At 37.6% G+C, this 17083-nt stretch overlaps 1 protein-coding gene across 3 annotated transcripts in view; it reads right to left on the bottom strand.

The window, feature by feature from the left end:
* Slc36a4 (solute carrier family 36 (proton/amino acid symporter), member 4) overlaps positions 1-16804 on the bottom strand; it is a 33471-nt gene extending 16667 nt beyond the window's left edge. The window contains exons 1-7 of one of the 3 annotated variants that reach the window (XM_013028858.1): positions 16681-16804; positions 14963-15053; positions 13225-13284; positions 11672-11767; positions 9970-10054; positions 1896-2123; positions 114-212 (exon numbers count right to left, since the gene is read on the bottom strand). In XM_013028858.1, coding sequence (XP_012884312.1) covers positions 114-212; positions 1896-2123; positions 9970-10054; positions 11672-11721 — 462 coding nt within the window. In that variant the 5' untranslated portion in view covers positions 11722-11767; positions 13225-13284; positions 14963-15053; positions 16681-16804. Of the gene's footprint in view, positions 1-113; positions 213-1895; positions 2124-9969; positions 10055-11671; positions 11768-13195; positions 13285-14962; positions 15054-16680 lie in introns of all 3 variants that reach the window. The other 2 variants (XM_013028856.1, XM_013028857.1) reach the window with 2 other exon arrangements.
* Between the last annotated feature and the right edge of the window lie 279 nt (positions 16805-17083).

Raw genomic sequence — 17083 nt, 5'->3', positions numbered from 1 at the left:
GGAGGAGGCTGCAATACTTGATAAGAAATGTACGCATTATCCTGTCCATGTAATTGTAACCCCTCTGTACAGTGTGTTCACAAAAAAAAAAAAAAAGAAATGCCAATTCTTACCACTCCTATGCCTTCAAAAGCAAATACAGCAGTACCAAAAAACAGGGGGTATTTTTTCCAACCAGCCACTATTGGAAGATTGTGGGGATCTGGCATGTTCTGCAGAAAGGAAGAAAATTTACACTATTACTTATTTTAAACCACTTAAAATGAAAGAGCAAAACCATACTATCCTGAGGATTATGCAAGTGAGTGTGTCTTTGGATAAACATGCCAAGCACCCTGTGCTCGACATGACTGGGCTGCAAGGGTTTCACGGCCACAGCAGCTGCTGCCCTCATGCCCCAACACTCCCTCAGAGAAAATGCTGAGTATCTGTTCTCAGCTGTCAGCCCCAGGCTGCATACCCCAGGTATGGCTCCTGTTACAACAGGAAAGGTACGGGCACGCTTGGGTCTGAGCCAAGAGCCACACTGTCAGTTACTGCCCACCATAGTTGTCTGCATCCTCCTGTCACTGCTCTTCCAGTTCTCAAAGATACTTCTTTCCTAAAGGGCTTTCTCCCTTGGCTCTGCTGCTCAGAAGATCCAAGGGATCTTCTGGATTCAGTGCTTAGTTTTCAACCACATTTACTCTGATTGATTACTTATCCCTGGCCCACAGCCTTAGTTCCAGCTTGTACAATCTGCACACACTCACAAACAGCACATCTTCAAGACTGGCTCCCCAAGGCTGCTTCTTTCAGACATCCAGGTCTGGTCCCTAGTGCCCCATGTTCCTGTATTCTCAGCCTAACTAGGTGTAAAATTCAAGGCTAAGGAAAGCTTATGTACAAAGCAGCTCAAGTATAAAAGCAAAAAGGCAATATGGGGAATGGAAAGGCCTGGAGTACCTTGTGTGTTATGCACTGTGAAGGTAAACTATGACTAAACCACCCTAGGCTGATGATGAAAGGTCCCTATAGGTATAGAACACTGGGCATTACTAAACTAAGACTAAAGACAAGCAGGATGCTATTTCTGGGCTCCTCTGCTCTCTCATCCAGGGAGTGGCCTTTCCTGATCCACTAAGTCCTACATATTCAGCTAAGGGGTCATGAACCCCAAACTAAGTGAGTCTCTCTTTCCTCTTAGGTACTGTGAGAGAGAATGAGGGAATTCAAAGGGGAAAAATAAAATCTGGCCCACCAAGAGTTTGCAATTAACTGTTAATGGAGACTTGACCAACATTACCTTGAAAGCAGTATCTTAAGTAGCACTGGATAAGGAATCAAACAAAGGTTCTCAATGTTTTTAGGCTCACTGGCCCCTTTGGAAAATGAAAGTCATACAAAAAAATGCACAAACACATACAGAAACAATCTTACAAATATGCTTTTAAAAAAACTTTGAAATTTTTGGAATTCCCCAGAGATTATTTTAAGGAAGTTAGGTAAAGAAACTCCAGACTGTGGACAATAAAATCAGTTAGGGTGCTGCACACACTGAGATAATGCAGTTACTTGCCTGCAGAGAGGCAGCGGACTAAATCTGGGGGAGCAAATCAAAGTTTACAAGTAACAGAAAATCACACACACACACACACACACACACACACTCACTCACTCACTCACTCAATATACCTTGTGAATGATCCTTATATCTGGTGGAGTATAAAACCAGACCTGACTACAAAGCCTGTGCTTACTCATACACATTTCTAGTTAATAATAACCCTCAAAAGAAAATCAAGTCACTGCTCAGTCACTGTGGTCCATCAATGCACCAGTTTTTGCAGATCAGCACTGTTACCTTCATACATGACTGTTACTCATACATGACATTTAGTTAAAAATATACTTACCCTAACAACATATTGATAGATTATCACAAGACTGACAGCCATAGAAATGTTGGCAAGGAATGAGAGCACAAATAGATTCTTTAGCTCTCGAATGAAGACCAAAAGAATTATAAATGGAAGAAAGCAAAGCATATATATCCTTAGGTCGACAGTTTTTCTCTCACAGGCGCTGGATGAGTTGGTACTATTCAAAACAAATGCTTTACTCTCCAGGAATCCTTCATGAACCTGTACAAGATTAGAAGGAGATATGAACAGAGGAAATCTATGCAAAAAAGACAGAGAATCATAATCTATATACTGTATGATAAGTTCCTATGACATGTTTTACAAGAACATAATTAGATTTTTTCGAAATACTCAGGTTTCCTAGAAATATATCAAGTATATAGGATAACCAAGGTAAATAACTATCTTATACGGTTCACTAGGAAATTATGAGGATTAATTCATTAATGTATTTTGAAGCTTTCTAGCTATTATGCTCCTAATTCCAGCAAAGATACAAAAGACCTACACCAAAGCTGGGAGTTTCCCATTGATCTAGCTTGCCTTCTTCAGTGTAGGACTCAGGTGCTAACTTCCTCTCAGAAGTGTACAGCAGCCAAAGTAAAATGCAAAATCATAGCCAACTTCAGAATTTGTAAAAAACTGTCTATAAATCATCATCACTAGTTACTACTGTCAAGCACGTGGAAGTGCATATGTTCCACAGCAGTTAACTTCTGCTAGAGCAAAAGCTACAAGATAATTAACTTCTTACCCACTTCTTTAACCCAATTTTCAGATTTCAAAATAAATACTATTATAATTACATAATTTAATCATATAATACCACTTACTAAAATAGAATTTAGATTATAGAAGACTTTAGAGAAAAATCTTAAAACAAAGGCCAGGGAGGGAAAGCATACTACAATTTAAAATGCCAATTTTCCCCAAACACTGTACCCTCCTTTGAACATTATCATGTATCTAGATATATACATTCTTGTCAAAATAAATGCGAATAGTAAGAGCTGATCATTTTTAGTATTTTCTATGTATCAGGTACTCAACTATATGCTTTATATATCTCATTTAATCCTCCAAATGGCTCTGAGAAATAGATTTAGTATTAATTTCAGTTTAAACTTCAGAAAGCTAAGGCTTAGAGATGTAAAATGCCCATAATATCAGTTAGTGCCCATAATATCTAGGTTCAGAACAGCTACATGATAACCAACATTGCACCCCAGAGAGGTGCTCTGACCAAGCACTCATCTGGCCTCCACTGTGACACTCTCTCATTAAGAGGCCAACAAAGTAAAAGTTCAACAAGACTGAGGTGTTACATTTAATCATCCATTTTAAGCAGTGGTTAAGGTGACTATGAATGTACACTGGAATGATGGGGATGTAACTCAGATATAGGGACAGTATCTACCACATTATTCAGCTATGGAGTCAATTTGAAACTCTAGCAGACCAAGAAGTTACACCAGGTCTCATTTAGAAAATGTAGCTCAGCACTGTCTTGCAATCGGTCATAAAAATGTTATACTTTCTTCTTTTGTGTGTGTGCCAGTACCAGAGGTTGAACTTAGGCCCTCATACAACTTGCTCATGGCTGGCATTTGACCACTTGAGCCACACCTCCAGTAAACTGGAGTTAATGCTAGTTAACTGCAAATGGAATCTTGACTTTTTCTGCCCAGAATGGATTAAAATCGTGATCTTCTGAACTCATCCTCCTGAGTAGCTAGTATTACAGGCATCAATCCATGGCCACCTGGATTATGTTTTATTTTCTACAGTGGAAATGGAAACAAAATTGTCAATTCATATTACTTGGCTTTTAACAAAACATACTATTGTGGACTCAATTTTCTCTAGTAACTAAGTTACTTAAGAGCCAAGTATTACTTATCAAGTAGTACCTCTGGTGAAAGTGAAGTTCTAGCAAGTTTTGGCAAAAGAAGGGAGTTAGATAAACAATTTTACAGAGATATTTGAGTTACCACATACTTAGGAATTTTAAACTAATTCTTTCATAGACAGCTAATGCTTTAGCATTCTCTGGTAGGATAGTAGTAATAAAAATTCTTGATTAAAAAATACAATAAAACAAAAACATAGATACATACCTAGAGCAAGAATCAGGTAAACATTTGAGTCCTTTGGTGCCCTCTAGAGACAGAGATGGCTCTCTAATAGGACTTCCTATGGTCTCACATGTTTACCAAAATGTAAAACACTGGAATAAATATTATAAAATAAAATTACTAAATTCAGTTGTTTCCATTTAGACTTTAAATTTAGTAAAAATGCACTACATATTGACTTTTCAATGTCTTGGTAATTTAATGGTTAAAATTCTAAAAGCAGATTATGTTATTCGGTAAAGCTAAATAAAAGTTGTGCTCCCTTACATTTGAATACTGTGCTGTATTTTACAAAGGCTTTTTCACAAAACTTTTATCTGCTGAGTCTCACAACAAGGTTATGAGAAACAGAGGGAGATTTTGTTATCATTTCTGTTTTACCAACAATGAGACTGCTGGACCCAACAAAGGGCCTTAACCAAGGGTGTGAGTCAAATCTGAGAGCAGGAATTTTCCTTATTACTCTTACTATAACATTCCTTTCCCAACCTCCTGGCTCAGATACACTATCTTACATATGTGAAAATTCCCAGAGCATCTTTTAATCTTTTATTTTGCCAGTACCAAAGTCTGAATTCAAGGTTTCAAGCTTGCACAATTTTCTTGAACCACTTGACCCAGGCCTCACCACCAGCTTTTTTTCTGATCCAATATTCTGGACACAGAATTTCATGACTGTTTCTGTGAGGGCTGGCTTTAAAACTCAGTCCTCAAGATCTCAGTCTATTGAGTAGCTAATTAGGCATGAGCCACCAGTGCCTATCCAGAGTATCTTAAAATAAGACACAGGAGCTACTCTAGGACCAGGATGGACTGGAATCATCAGGAGCATGTCGCAGCTACCAAGCACTCCTGACAAACCCGCAATTCACTAAATTAATGAAATACTGCACCTTTAACTTCATGTAGATTACGGCGCAAACAATCCTATAATTTTAACTCTAGCAGTAGTATAGTTTACTTAAGCAGTGGATGTTGCTGTGTGCTGCTGTGAAAAGACACCTCTGCTGAAAGCCAAGGTCTCTGGGCCCTGGCTGCCACAGACAGCCACAGCCAAAGACTCCAGCCCCAGCTGCTGCCCTGACCATGACTGCACTTCCTGAACCACGTGCTAACTTCAAGTTCAATGTTTTGTTTTTTTTTCTAAAGTCTCACTGCATGTCTTTTTCCATGATGCTTTGAGGCTTCCAAAAAACAGGCAATCTCCTCACTTTCCAGAGCCAATTTTACTTTTTTTTTTCTTCTGCAGTACTACAGTTTGAACTCAGATCCCTACACTTGCTAGAAAAGTGCTCTACCACTTACATCACTTGTGCTGTTGGTGAAGATGGAATTGTTTTTGTTTGGGTTTTCTGTTTCTTGATTTTTGTCTGTGTCCACATTTATGTCTTTTAGGGGTGTAAGGAGGGAAGGAAGGGCACAGAAATGGAGGGACAAAAGGTGAACAAATGTAACACTGGTACTCAGTAGACACTATGTTGAAAATGAACTATACAACTTGTCTATAAACCTTGTGGATGAGATGGGGGAAGAAACTGCAAGACACCAAAGGAAGGGGTGACACTGACTTATGAGACAGTAACCCCTCTGTATATCACCTTAATAATAATAGTTAAATTTTTAAGTGCTCTATACCAGCCCTTTTCATTTTAGTTTTTGTAGAGGGTCTCTTTTTGCCAGATTCCACTCAAACCATCCTCCTCCTCCATCTGTCTCCTGCATACTTGTGACATCCACCACCATACAAAGCTTGTTCCTTGAAGACAGTCTCATTGTTTTTGCCTGAGCTGGCCTCAAACTTCAATCCTCCTCAAGGACATCAGCAAACCGGTTTGGACAGCTTTCCCCCGCCCCCACCAGTAGCCACTACCCAGGGCTTGAATCCCCCTCCATGGCTAACACCCAGGAGAGGGTCTTAGGTCTCATCTAACCGAGGCCAGCCCCCTACAAACCACCATGCAGGGGAGGGCCTGGGGCCTGATGTGTCTCAGGCCAAACCCACCTTTCTTGGGCTACCCTCCAGAAGAGGTCTGGCCTGTTTCAAACAAACCACTCATGAGCCCAGGCCAACTAGCCATCCTATGGCTACTGCCCTGGAGGTCTGGCTTGCTTCAAACATACTAGTCATAATCTGATAGAGTGCTTGAGGGGAGGAAAGAAAAAGGAGGGGACAGAGGCAACAGGACTATGAAGTGGGACAGCAGGTATCGGGATCCAGCTGCTCATCTCTCTGAGGGTGCCTCTGCTTGCTCTTTATTGAATGAATCCTTTAAACTGTGCTCATCACTCCTGGTGTTATTTCGATACTACTGTAGAACGAGAACCCACCACACTTATTCTCCTGCTTAACTCCCATCTCCATTTTTCCTATAGCTTGGATTACCAGGACAGGCTATTACACCTGAGACAGGCTACTACAACTTTTCTTACTCATCTTCTGGTATGTGTATGAATGAGTTAAACTTTTCCATTCTACTTTGGAAGTAAATGATATTTTGTATAAGGTCATTCAAAACTTTTCTCCAGTTTTTACACACACACACACACACACACACACACACACAAATCAGATATATCCCTTTCAACGATAATTAAAATGGTGGGTGGAAAGCCACTTGTAGTGGAGCACAACTATAAACCAAGCAGGAAAAAGACCATGATTTGGAGGCCAAAGCAAGTCACTATTTAAAAATTAAGTAAGTAAATAAATAAATGCATAACAGGCAGCAACTATGTTAGAGACCCAGACTTCAGCCTAGTTCCACATGCCACTGGGACACATGACTCATGCTTTATAAGGTGCTCACAAAATGAATAGTGTACTTACGCTATAGATTACAAATATTAAATGCTATTCATCACAGCTCGTAAGTATAAAATTATAGGGCATTATTAGTATTATTTGTAGATTCAAAGACAGCTAGTCATAACTGTATTAGAAGATATTAAAAAAGTAGACTTCTACCATCTTCCACAATCCTAGAATTTACTATTTCTACTGTACAAATAACTACCAATATGGCATGTCTTGTTGAACACCACTGGCTCACTCCTGGGATCTGGAAGATCAAGGTTCTAGGTCAGCCTAGGCAGAAAATCTCAGAGGATTCCATCTCCAAATAACCAGAAAAATGTTGAGCTCGAGAGGTGTCTCAAGAAGCATCAGCCCAGCAAGAAAGCTGAGTGGGAGTGGGAGGCCCTGGTACCAGCAAAAAACATAAATTCAAATCAAAAGTAGTATATCTTATCATTTGTAGACCATCAACTGTCACAGAATGGATTAGCATTTCTAGGATTATGCAACTTATAGAATTAAATACTTGTAAAATCCAAAGCACACCATTTGTAAAACAGTGATGCTAAGGAGAGCACTGAAACTGATGGTAGAACTGTGACTGCTAACTGCTGCTGTTTCTACAGCTCTCTATTTGCTCTCACCAGTCCTTGACATTTCTGCAGTTACAATATTTCCAACAACACCTAAATGAAAAGAAACAGACTAGTTGAGATTAGATTTTTTCTTCCAGAAAGTTTGTTTTGTAAATTGTCCTTTTCCTCAGAGGACTTGCAGTCTGAAAATTAACTTATAATGTAACTTTAATATAGTGTGATCACAGTTATTTTTTTAAAGCCAGAAAATAAAAAGAAATGCATACTAGGAAGTCATAAAGGAAAGGATGGCATGGAAAAGCAACTGAGGAAGGTTTCACAGCACACATTTGCACCATTTCCAGACAGAAATAAAACTTACAAATGTTGTGATACTATACACTGAAGAAACACCACTATGGATATCAAAGCTATAATTACTGTAATTACTAGCTACAGCCCTCGAGGAAAATCCTCTAACTGCTGTAAGCTCCATGAGCTTCCAATATTAAACATCTAAGCTTGGCTCAAATATATAGGGATAGTCAAAATCCAGGGTTAGCAAACTAATGTGTCAGATCACATCTGGACACTATGTGTTTTTGCAGATGAAAGTTCACTGGAGCTAGGCACTGGTGGCTTATGACTGTAATCCTAGCTACTCAAGAGGCTGAGATCCAAAGATCATGGTTTGAAGCCAGTCCAGGGAAGGAAAGTCCATGAGACTCTTATCTCCAATTACCCACCAAAAAACCGGAAGTGGCGCTGTGGCTAAAGTAGTATAGCACTAGCCTTGAGCTGAAGAGCTGAGGGATAGCGCCCAGGCCCAGAGTTCAACCACAACCAACCAAAAATGTTCACTGGAATGCATTACATTTACTTGTTTACATTTCACTGTCTATGGCTGACCATAGAGCGTGCAAAGAGAAAATACTATAGCATAAAATTTGCTAATTCTTCATTTTAATAGAATATGAAGCAAACTTTGCATTTAGAAAAGAGACAGATAAATATTGGTATATGTAAGGTCTGTTCCTGGAAGGTGCACAGACTCCACACTCCTTGCAGCAAAGTCTCCGCCCAGTACTGCGTTACTTAGGCAACTGGCACACCTGGAAAAGGTCACATCTGGATTCCATGTGGCCACATCTTTCCCTGCCCCTACCCTAGATAAGGCCTAGCCCAGGGCCAGACGCCCTCTTTCCCAGGTCTTTCCCAGCCACACGAGTGCTAACATGGCCTGGTGCCAGCAGAAACAATGAATAAACCTATCCCTTACCTGAATACCATGTGCGTGGTGTGGTTCTTACTCAGCTACCTCTCTTTAAAAACCTAACAGTGTATACTTAAAAAGTTCTTCAGAAAGGATATTTGTGTAATCATTTTGCATTAAACATCTACAATTCTACAGATTACGATGTATAATGCTTATTTCAGCAGATATATTTGGATAATTAATGCTACTGACTGGAATGATGATGAAAGAAAATCAGGAGGTAAATAATAATAATACCAATCACAAGAAATGTGTTTGGTACTGTTCAGGTATTTTATTTTGGTGCTTTGTATGTTTGTCCAAATAGACTATCTCTATAACATATCTGGAAATCACTTCGCAAACCAAACTTCCCTAACATGGGAAAAATACACATTTTTAGATACATTACTTTTAAAACAATGGCAGTAATTACTGCAGTTCTGTAATGAATGCTCATATTTTTAACCTTTCTAGGCTGCTAGCTCCTACTTCTGTAGTCTCTATATATTAGCAAACTAAAGAATATGATCCCAAAGTATATATGGATATGCTTTTGATATCTAAGTTTTTGTTTTGTTTTTGTGTTTTGATTTTGGAGACAGTCTTGCTCTGTAGCATAAGATTTGTACACACAATCTTCCTGTCTCAGCCTCTTGAATGCTAGAATTATAAGCATGCACACCCATACCCAAATCTTAAGATCTAAACTTCTGAAAGAATGGACATACATCATGAATACTATAACACAAATAGTAAAACCAACCATAGTCAGGCCTGGGGGTTGGGCAGAGGGGGACTTGCACCTGTAATCCTAACTACTTGAGAGGCTAAAAAAGATTATAATTTGAAGCCAGGCAATCCATAGCTTGGTTCAATGGCATGCACCTTATCCTAAGTGATGTGGTAGGCTAATATCAGAAGGGCTGGTTCCAGGATGAGCCAAGACAGCAAAGTCCAAGAATCTCAAAGAAAGAAACTGGGTATGGGGATACAATCCTCTCATTGCAGCTAATGGAAATATAAAAGAGGTGAATCTTAGTCCATGCATACACCAGAAAGGGAGACCATTTCTCAAAAAGAAGCAAAGAAAAATGGTCCAAAGGTGTATCTCAGTGGTACAGTGCCTGCCTAGCAAGTACAAGGTCTTGATTTCAAATATGAGTATCACAAATAATTATATCAGAAATCCAAGTTGCAAAAGAAAACTAAATGAAAATCTGCCTAAAGTTACTTATGAGAAGAAATATGATACTGAATGTAAGGCCCTGGAAGATGATTTTGCAAACTATAAAAGAATACTCACTTGTTTCACATTTTCAGCTAAGAAGACAATATAAACACTGCAGAATCCCAGCTGCGTTATCACCAGAAAAAAGTCAACCACACTCCTAAATAGAGATATACACAAGTAAGTATCAATAAAGGTAGCAATGTGTCAAAATATTTTTTCTCGTTTTAACTGTAATTTAACTATTAATATGCTATTTTATAACAGTATATATTGTTTTCTTCCTTGAAAAAAGAACAGTTAAAAGATTTATTTCCTATTAATATCATATTATGTTTAGTATGTCACTAGAATTATAAATGAAAAACACACTTGATTAAAAGGCCAGTATTTAGATAGGGCAGTTGTCAAATTAGAAATCTGCCCACGCTATTCATTTCTCGTTCTGATCTATAAACAAGAAATGACTACCACTGTGTAATGCACTGTAGTCTCTTGTCTGACCATCAGTGACAACAATGATGTCTAACATTTTATAGACACTCCTCCCGTGTGACAGCAAAAGGTCCTACTATCTTCATTCTTTCCATAACTCTTCCATCCTCCATAGTTCTTCAGGGATATTATTGGTAAATAATCTTAGTACCCTGAATTAAATTCCAGTTTCTCATCTGTGATTCTTACATTTAAGTATTCCCTTAATATCTTTTTTATCCACATTTCAGGTGAGGGTCTCATTAATAATAATTACAGTTGACTTTTTCTGAAAGCCTTTTTTCTTCACAGCAGAAAAGCTGTCTATAGTCTGGGTCAGAAGAAAGATGGGGTGGGATTGACTTTGGGTTCTGGAGGCAAGTCCCTAGGGCATTAGGTTCTGTTTCCTTCCTTCTATTCAAATATATCAGGAATGATGAAAACCTCATGGACTTATGAACAAATATAACTTTCTGAAAATAAAAAAACATAGATTTAAGCATAAACTACACTAACGTTGTGTTTTTTCTTCTTTAAATTTTATCATACATCATTGTTTGTTTATGCTTCTTTATTTTTCCATCCCTATGTTCATCTAGTTTACATTCACCTTGTTCAATGATGAGAAAGACAATAAAGTTAAGTTTATGTTAAATAACATCCAGACTTCAGTTGTCTTATGAAAATACAACATTTTTTTCTTTTTTAAAAAATGAGTGAACATAATTCTGTTATTTAATAAATATTTTATAAATTATATTATAGGTATATACTTGTATATACTTTTTAAAGTATTATTTTCTTTAATCTACTATAATCATTCAATGAAGTACAAGTGCATTTCATTACGAGATATGCAAACCAAAATAAGGAACATTTTGACAGGTCATAAAACAGACAATTAGCGGAATTGAGATTTGAACCTAAGTCAATCTAATTTTAAGGGTATGCAATTTGTTTTGTTTATTTTTGCAAGTACAGGCTTTGAACTCAGGGCTTCCCATTTGCTCAGCTTGCATGCTCAGCTTAGGCTCTACTACTTGAGCTTTATCTCCAGTCAGGCTTTTTGCTGGTTAAATTTGGAGATGGTATTTCATGGGCTTTTCTGCCAGGATTGGCTTGGAACTGTGATCCTCTGCATCTCAGCCTCCTGAGCAGCTAAGTATATGAATGAGACACCAGTTCCAGGTTATTAATTACATTCTCTCAATTTATCATCCTTTTATTTGTCTTATCAGATTAAAATACTTAAAAATTAACAAAGTCTCAACAAATAGATATTAAAAGCAGAGCAAGTACTTGCCGTCCCCAAGCAGCTTGTTTCTGGAGGAAACTCCACGGACTTGCTTCCATGGCGAGACTCACCGTGTCACTGTAGCCTAAAGTAGACTTCTTAAACCTGCAATTAATGACAACACATATAAGAAAGAAAAAAAACAGTCTGTAAAACCATTTATTGGAAAAAGTATCAGATATACAGGAATTAATGAACACAGGTCTATACACTGACACATGAAGACTTCAAAATGTGAAAATCTATAGACTCTAATAAAATTTAAATTTTTATCTTGCCTACGGATACATTTTATCTATGTGTAAAATACGAGCAGTTAATATCTGTGCTTCCATGATTTAAATATCTCAAATACATAAAAACATCAACTATATTGTTCTTGTCAAAATTACTACATTTTTCTTTTTCATTCTTATTATAAGGTGATTTGTACAGAGTGATTACAGTTACCTAAGTCAGATGATGAGTACATGTCTTTTTGGACAATGTCACTCCTTCCCTGCTCTTTCCCAGTTTTTCCTTCCCATCCCCACGCATACATTTTTCTAGTAACAGTATATAATACTATATATTTATAGGGCTCTAGAATGTATTTCCATATAAACTATCTCATTTCATTTTCAAACTACCTTCCTGAGGTAGATAACGTTATCTCCAGTCTTAGTTTCTCCCACTCTTCTTTTTGCAAGTATGTATACACACACACACACACACACACACACACACACACAAATGATGTATCCAGTTTTAGCAATGAAACAAGAGTCTATCGTAGAATTCTGGTTTACTAGGAGGTTATTTGTCTTAAAAAGTTGGCTTATTATCCAAAGGAAACATTTTATGACTACCTGCATACCTACATATCAGTAAACAGAACCAAAGATGCTATACCCAAAACTAAACTGCTAATACATTGAAGACACTGGGCTATCACTAAAAGTGTACCATTGACTCCATTTACTCTACTAATATTTTCTTCTGATTTTTTTCCACTTAAGACTAAATAAAAGAACCCAGGCCCATTTACTAATTAGGTGCATTTCTAAGTACAGTTTATCCTCCAGGGCTACAGATCCCTCATTTGTAGATTCAACTGACCACATATGGAAACATACATGGAAAGATGTCCTGTCTGTATTGAATATATTCCAACTGATTTTTTATGTCATTATGCCTTAAACAATACAGCACAACAAGCATGCATGTAGTACCTATACTACATTAGGTATTCTGAGTAATCAGCGATAATTAGAAAGAAGGCTCCTCAGTGGTTGCACACAAACACTACACTTCTTTATGTGAAGGACTTGAGCACTTGATGATTGTTGTATCTGTGTAGGTCCTGGAAGCAAAAGCTCAAGACTTCCAAAGGAGGACTAATCATATTGACTGCATTCGAGTCCTACTGAGTCCCTATCCCATATTCACTATCAAAGAAAATACAACTTATAGTTGCAGAAAGTAGAAACAGAAAGATACAATGCCCTAAACAAATACACAGTTATAAAATAGACTTAACAAATCCACATTTACCTCTGACATAGAAAGTGACTGCAACGTACCAATATGTGCATACAGTGAACAGAAATAATTCCTATAAACACAAGGCTGATTGGTCCAAGCTGCGAAGAAGAAAATTATATGGTTTAAATAACAAGTTCAAAAGAACTGAATAACTTTACAAGCATGAGTCAATGGTCTACTCACTCACTGAACAAAAATGACAGTCATTTGCCTAAAGGAAAATTAATCAACCTTATACAGAAAAGATACCAAACAAAGTTTAAGACCACCATGTATGATTTGATCTATGAATGACTTTAGACTCTAGATATGTAATATAGCAGGATGGAATATAACGTCACATTTAATAGCAGATGGCCAGCCTACAACTATCAGTGTGGCACTGCTATAATTATTATGCAACGATGACTCATATTCTAAATGATTTAAAAAGCACAATATTGAACTGCAGCTGGAATGACATGCTTCTTTGACAGACTTCTTCAACAAACTTCAATAGACTGCCAGGAACTCTACTCAGAAAATAATTATTTCAAAAACTTGTCTAGCAAGTGCAAGGCTCAGGGCTCAATCTCCAACATCCCAAAACAGAATGAAAGCTAGATTCCTATGAGGTACAACCAAACTATTGCCAAATCTTACTTTTACAGTCAGAAAAGTTTCAATTACCTTAAAATTAGGGTGGACAAACTCAGCTAACAACTATTTTTTAGAAACTAGAACATTTAGAAGGGATTAAATATAATTTCATATATGAATTTTATATTAAAAGTTTTCTACAAAAAAGTTTCTTAACTTTTTTGGTGGGTTGCAAGAACTAGAGTTTGAACTCAGGGCCTCACACTATTGCTTATCTTCTTCTGCTCAAGCTTGGCACTCACTCCATCACTGGAGGTATACCTCCACTTGTAGCTTTGTACTGCTTAATAAGAGTCTCTTGGATTTTCTGCCCAGTCAGGTTTCAAAATGCCTGGGGTCAAACCAGGGATCCTCAGATCTCAGCTTCCTGAGGAACTAAGATTATAGGTGTGAGCCACTGGTGCCCAACTTTTTTTTAAAACTACATTAAAATTTAGAAATTAGATTTTTATTTCCTATGAATAAATGAGTGCTTTCAACGTAACAAAAACACTAATATGATATTTTTGTTTTTGGTTTTTGTAGGGGGGGGAGGGTTGCACATGGGGCTTGAACTCTGGGCCTGAACTCTGACCCTCAGCTCTTCAGCTCAAGGCAATAAACTACTTCTGAGTGGTTTATCTGAGATGGGACTTTCCTGCCCAGGCTGGCTTTGAACTGCAATCCTCACATCTCAGCCTCCTTAGTTGCTAGGATTACAGGCATGGCCACTGGCGCCCAGATACTGTATTTTTTTCACAATCTACTCTACTACCTCTTTCCTATGTCTGAAATCTTCATGGTTTATTCAAAGTCTAAAAAACTAAAGAATTATACACAAATAATCTTCAAAGTACATTTGCTGCTTTAAGTATACAACTCAAATCCCTGAAAGTCAAAAGGGATAATAAACCATAACTAACCCTGGAAACATTCCATGTTATTTTAAGTTTTGTTTTTATTTAGTAGAAATGAAAATCATAATTCTTGTTTTCAGGTATAACTATCATAGTCATTTATTTTTCTCAGTTCAATTGCCAAGCCCTCAAGTAAATGTCACCTGATCAAGTTATCTTTCAATGAGACTCTACATTCACTGTGGTAATCTGGCTGACAGTTAACACTATGTTGTGTAGAGATTACAAAGATAAATCTTACCACTACACCTGCATTTTTTATTGCCAGTGGGAGTCCTAAAAGGCCGGTGCCAATATTTCCTTTAAGAAGATGCATAAGAGTTTGGATAAATCTGAAAAATAAAAAATTGTAATATTTAAACATTTTATAAGAAAAACCAGTAAAATGCCATGATATAATTTTTCCTATTAGAAAAGAAGCTAAAATGAAGCTATGTAACATTTCTGCTCCATCAGTAAGCCAGAAGTCACACTTGGTTCAAGTCCTAGCTTCGATATTTATAAGAGAAATACAGAAAAACACTGGGAAAATTGAGATATTTAGTGAGAGTTGTTTCATATGTAATAAAACAATAAAGAAATGATGATTTTCTTCCATGATACTTTGCTGCTATGATTTTCAGAACAATGTTGAAGATTATGCTGGCAAAACAACAATGCACTGGCACTGTTTATATTACCAGGGTACTAAACAGTAGTCCTGTAATTATCAAACTAAGAGGAAGGTTATTAAAAGGAACAATATGCAAGTTTTACATATGTATGTATTTCTTCTCTCCTTTCTCTTTCTACATATATATATATATATACATATATATATGTCTCTCAAGGGTGTGTACATATAAAATCAGGTAAGATAGCAATTAATTTTTGAACCTCATGAATTCTCTCTGGGATTTGGCTTTGAAGGTAACTGAAGACAATCTCCTGATCAAGTAGAAATAAACCACAACTAAGAAGAATCTGGGTACTGGTGACTCACACCTGTAATCATAGCTACATAAGAGGCTGAGATCTGAGAAGTGAGGTTCAGAGCCAGCCTAGGCAGACAAATCCAAGAGATACTTATCTCCAATTAAAAGACCAAAGAGGGAAAAATTAAGGAGGTAACAATGCTCAGTATGAAATATACTCATTACCTTATTCATGTAAGTGTACCCTCTGTACAGTATCTTTACAATAAAAAATATATACCAAAAAAAAGAGCAAAGAGTCAGAAGTGGGGTGTGGGTCAAGTGGTAGAGTGCCAGGTAAAAATAAATAAATAAAACTAAGAACACACAATTCAAACCCATCAAACAAAAACTTTTTTTTTTTTTTGGGTCCGGTCGTGGGCCTGAACTCTGGGCCTGGGCGCTGTCCCTCAGCTCTTCAGCTCAAGGCTAGCGCTCTACCACTTGAGCCACAGCGCCACTTCCGGCTTTTTTCTTTTTGCTTATGTGGTGCTGAGGAATCGAACCCAGGGCCTCGAGCATGCAAGGCAAGCGCTCTACCACTGAGCCACCTTCCCAGCCCCAAACAAAAACTTTTGCCTAGAAGAGTTTTGAAGTTCATATTCTTCTGATCAGATTCTATCATCCTTTGCCTAACCAGTAAATTATTTTTAGATTAAATTTAGTGATGATAAAATATCCAACAGAGATTTTCAAGTATTTTCTGCATTTATTCTTCTTCACAAGATTCAGGTATTTTCCTTCTCACTCTGCAAAAAGCATTTAACGCTGCCTTGTGTAATTCCTAAGCATATCAAAAGCCACTTCTCAGTCAGAGCTGCCTTCTTCCAGGAGGCAGGGCATCTGCTGTTACTTCACTAGAGTGACTACTAGAGTTACTTCACTCTGTAATTTCAATGTATCACTTCTCAAGCATAGTGTAAACTTGAAAGGCGAAGACTAACACCTCTTAATCATCACAAACAAACTGAAGAAAAAGAAGAGTCAGATAAGGCACAGGACTTACGAAATACCACCATGGTTATGGAGCTGGTAGTGCTTCTGGACAGGCAGCAGCTCCTGTTCATGCTCTTCATCTGAGGTGCCATCAAAGCTCTGATCATTTATTAAGGGCCTCATCACATCCATATCTTTAAGAGAGAAAAAAGCTCACTTCACTATTGTTTTAATAATTGTCATAAAGGGCAGGTGCTGGCGGTTCATGCCTGTAATCCTAGCTACTCAGGAGGCTGAGATCTGAGGATAGCAGTTCAAAGCCAGTTTGTGCAGCAAAGTCCGTGAAACTCTTATCTCCAATAAACCACCAAAAAAACAGAAGTGGAGCTATGGCTCAAATGGTAGAGCACTTGCCTTGAGCTGAAGAGCTGAGGGACAGCACCCAGGCCCAAAGTTCAAGACCCACAACCAAC

The sequence above is a fragment of the Dipodomys ordii genome, unplaced genomic scaffold (assembly GCF_000151885.1).
Source record: "Dipodomys ordii isolate 6190 unplaced genomic scaffold, Dord_2.0 Scaffold114, whole genome shotgun sequence".
NCBI lineage: Eukaryota > Metazoa > Chordata > Mammalia > Rodentia > Heteromyidae > Dipodomys > Dipodomys ordii.
The sequence above is the reverse complement of the archived record's forward strand: the minus strand, read 5'-3'. Positions and strand labels throughout refer to the sequence as shown.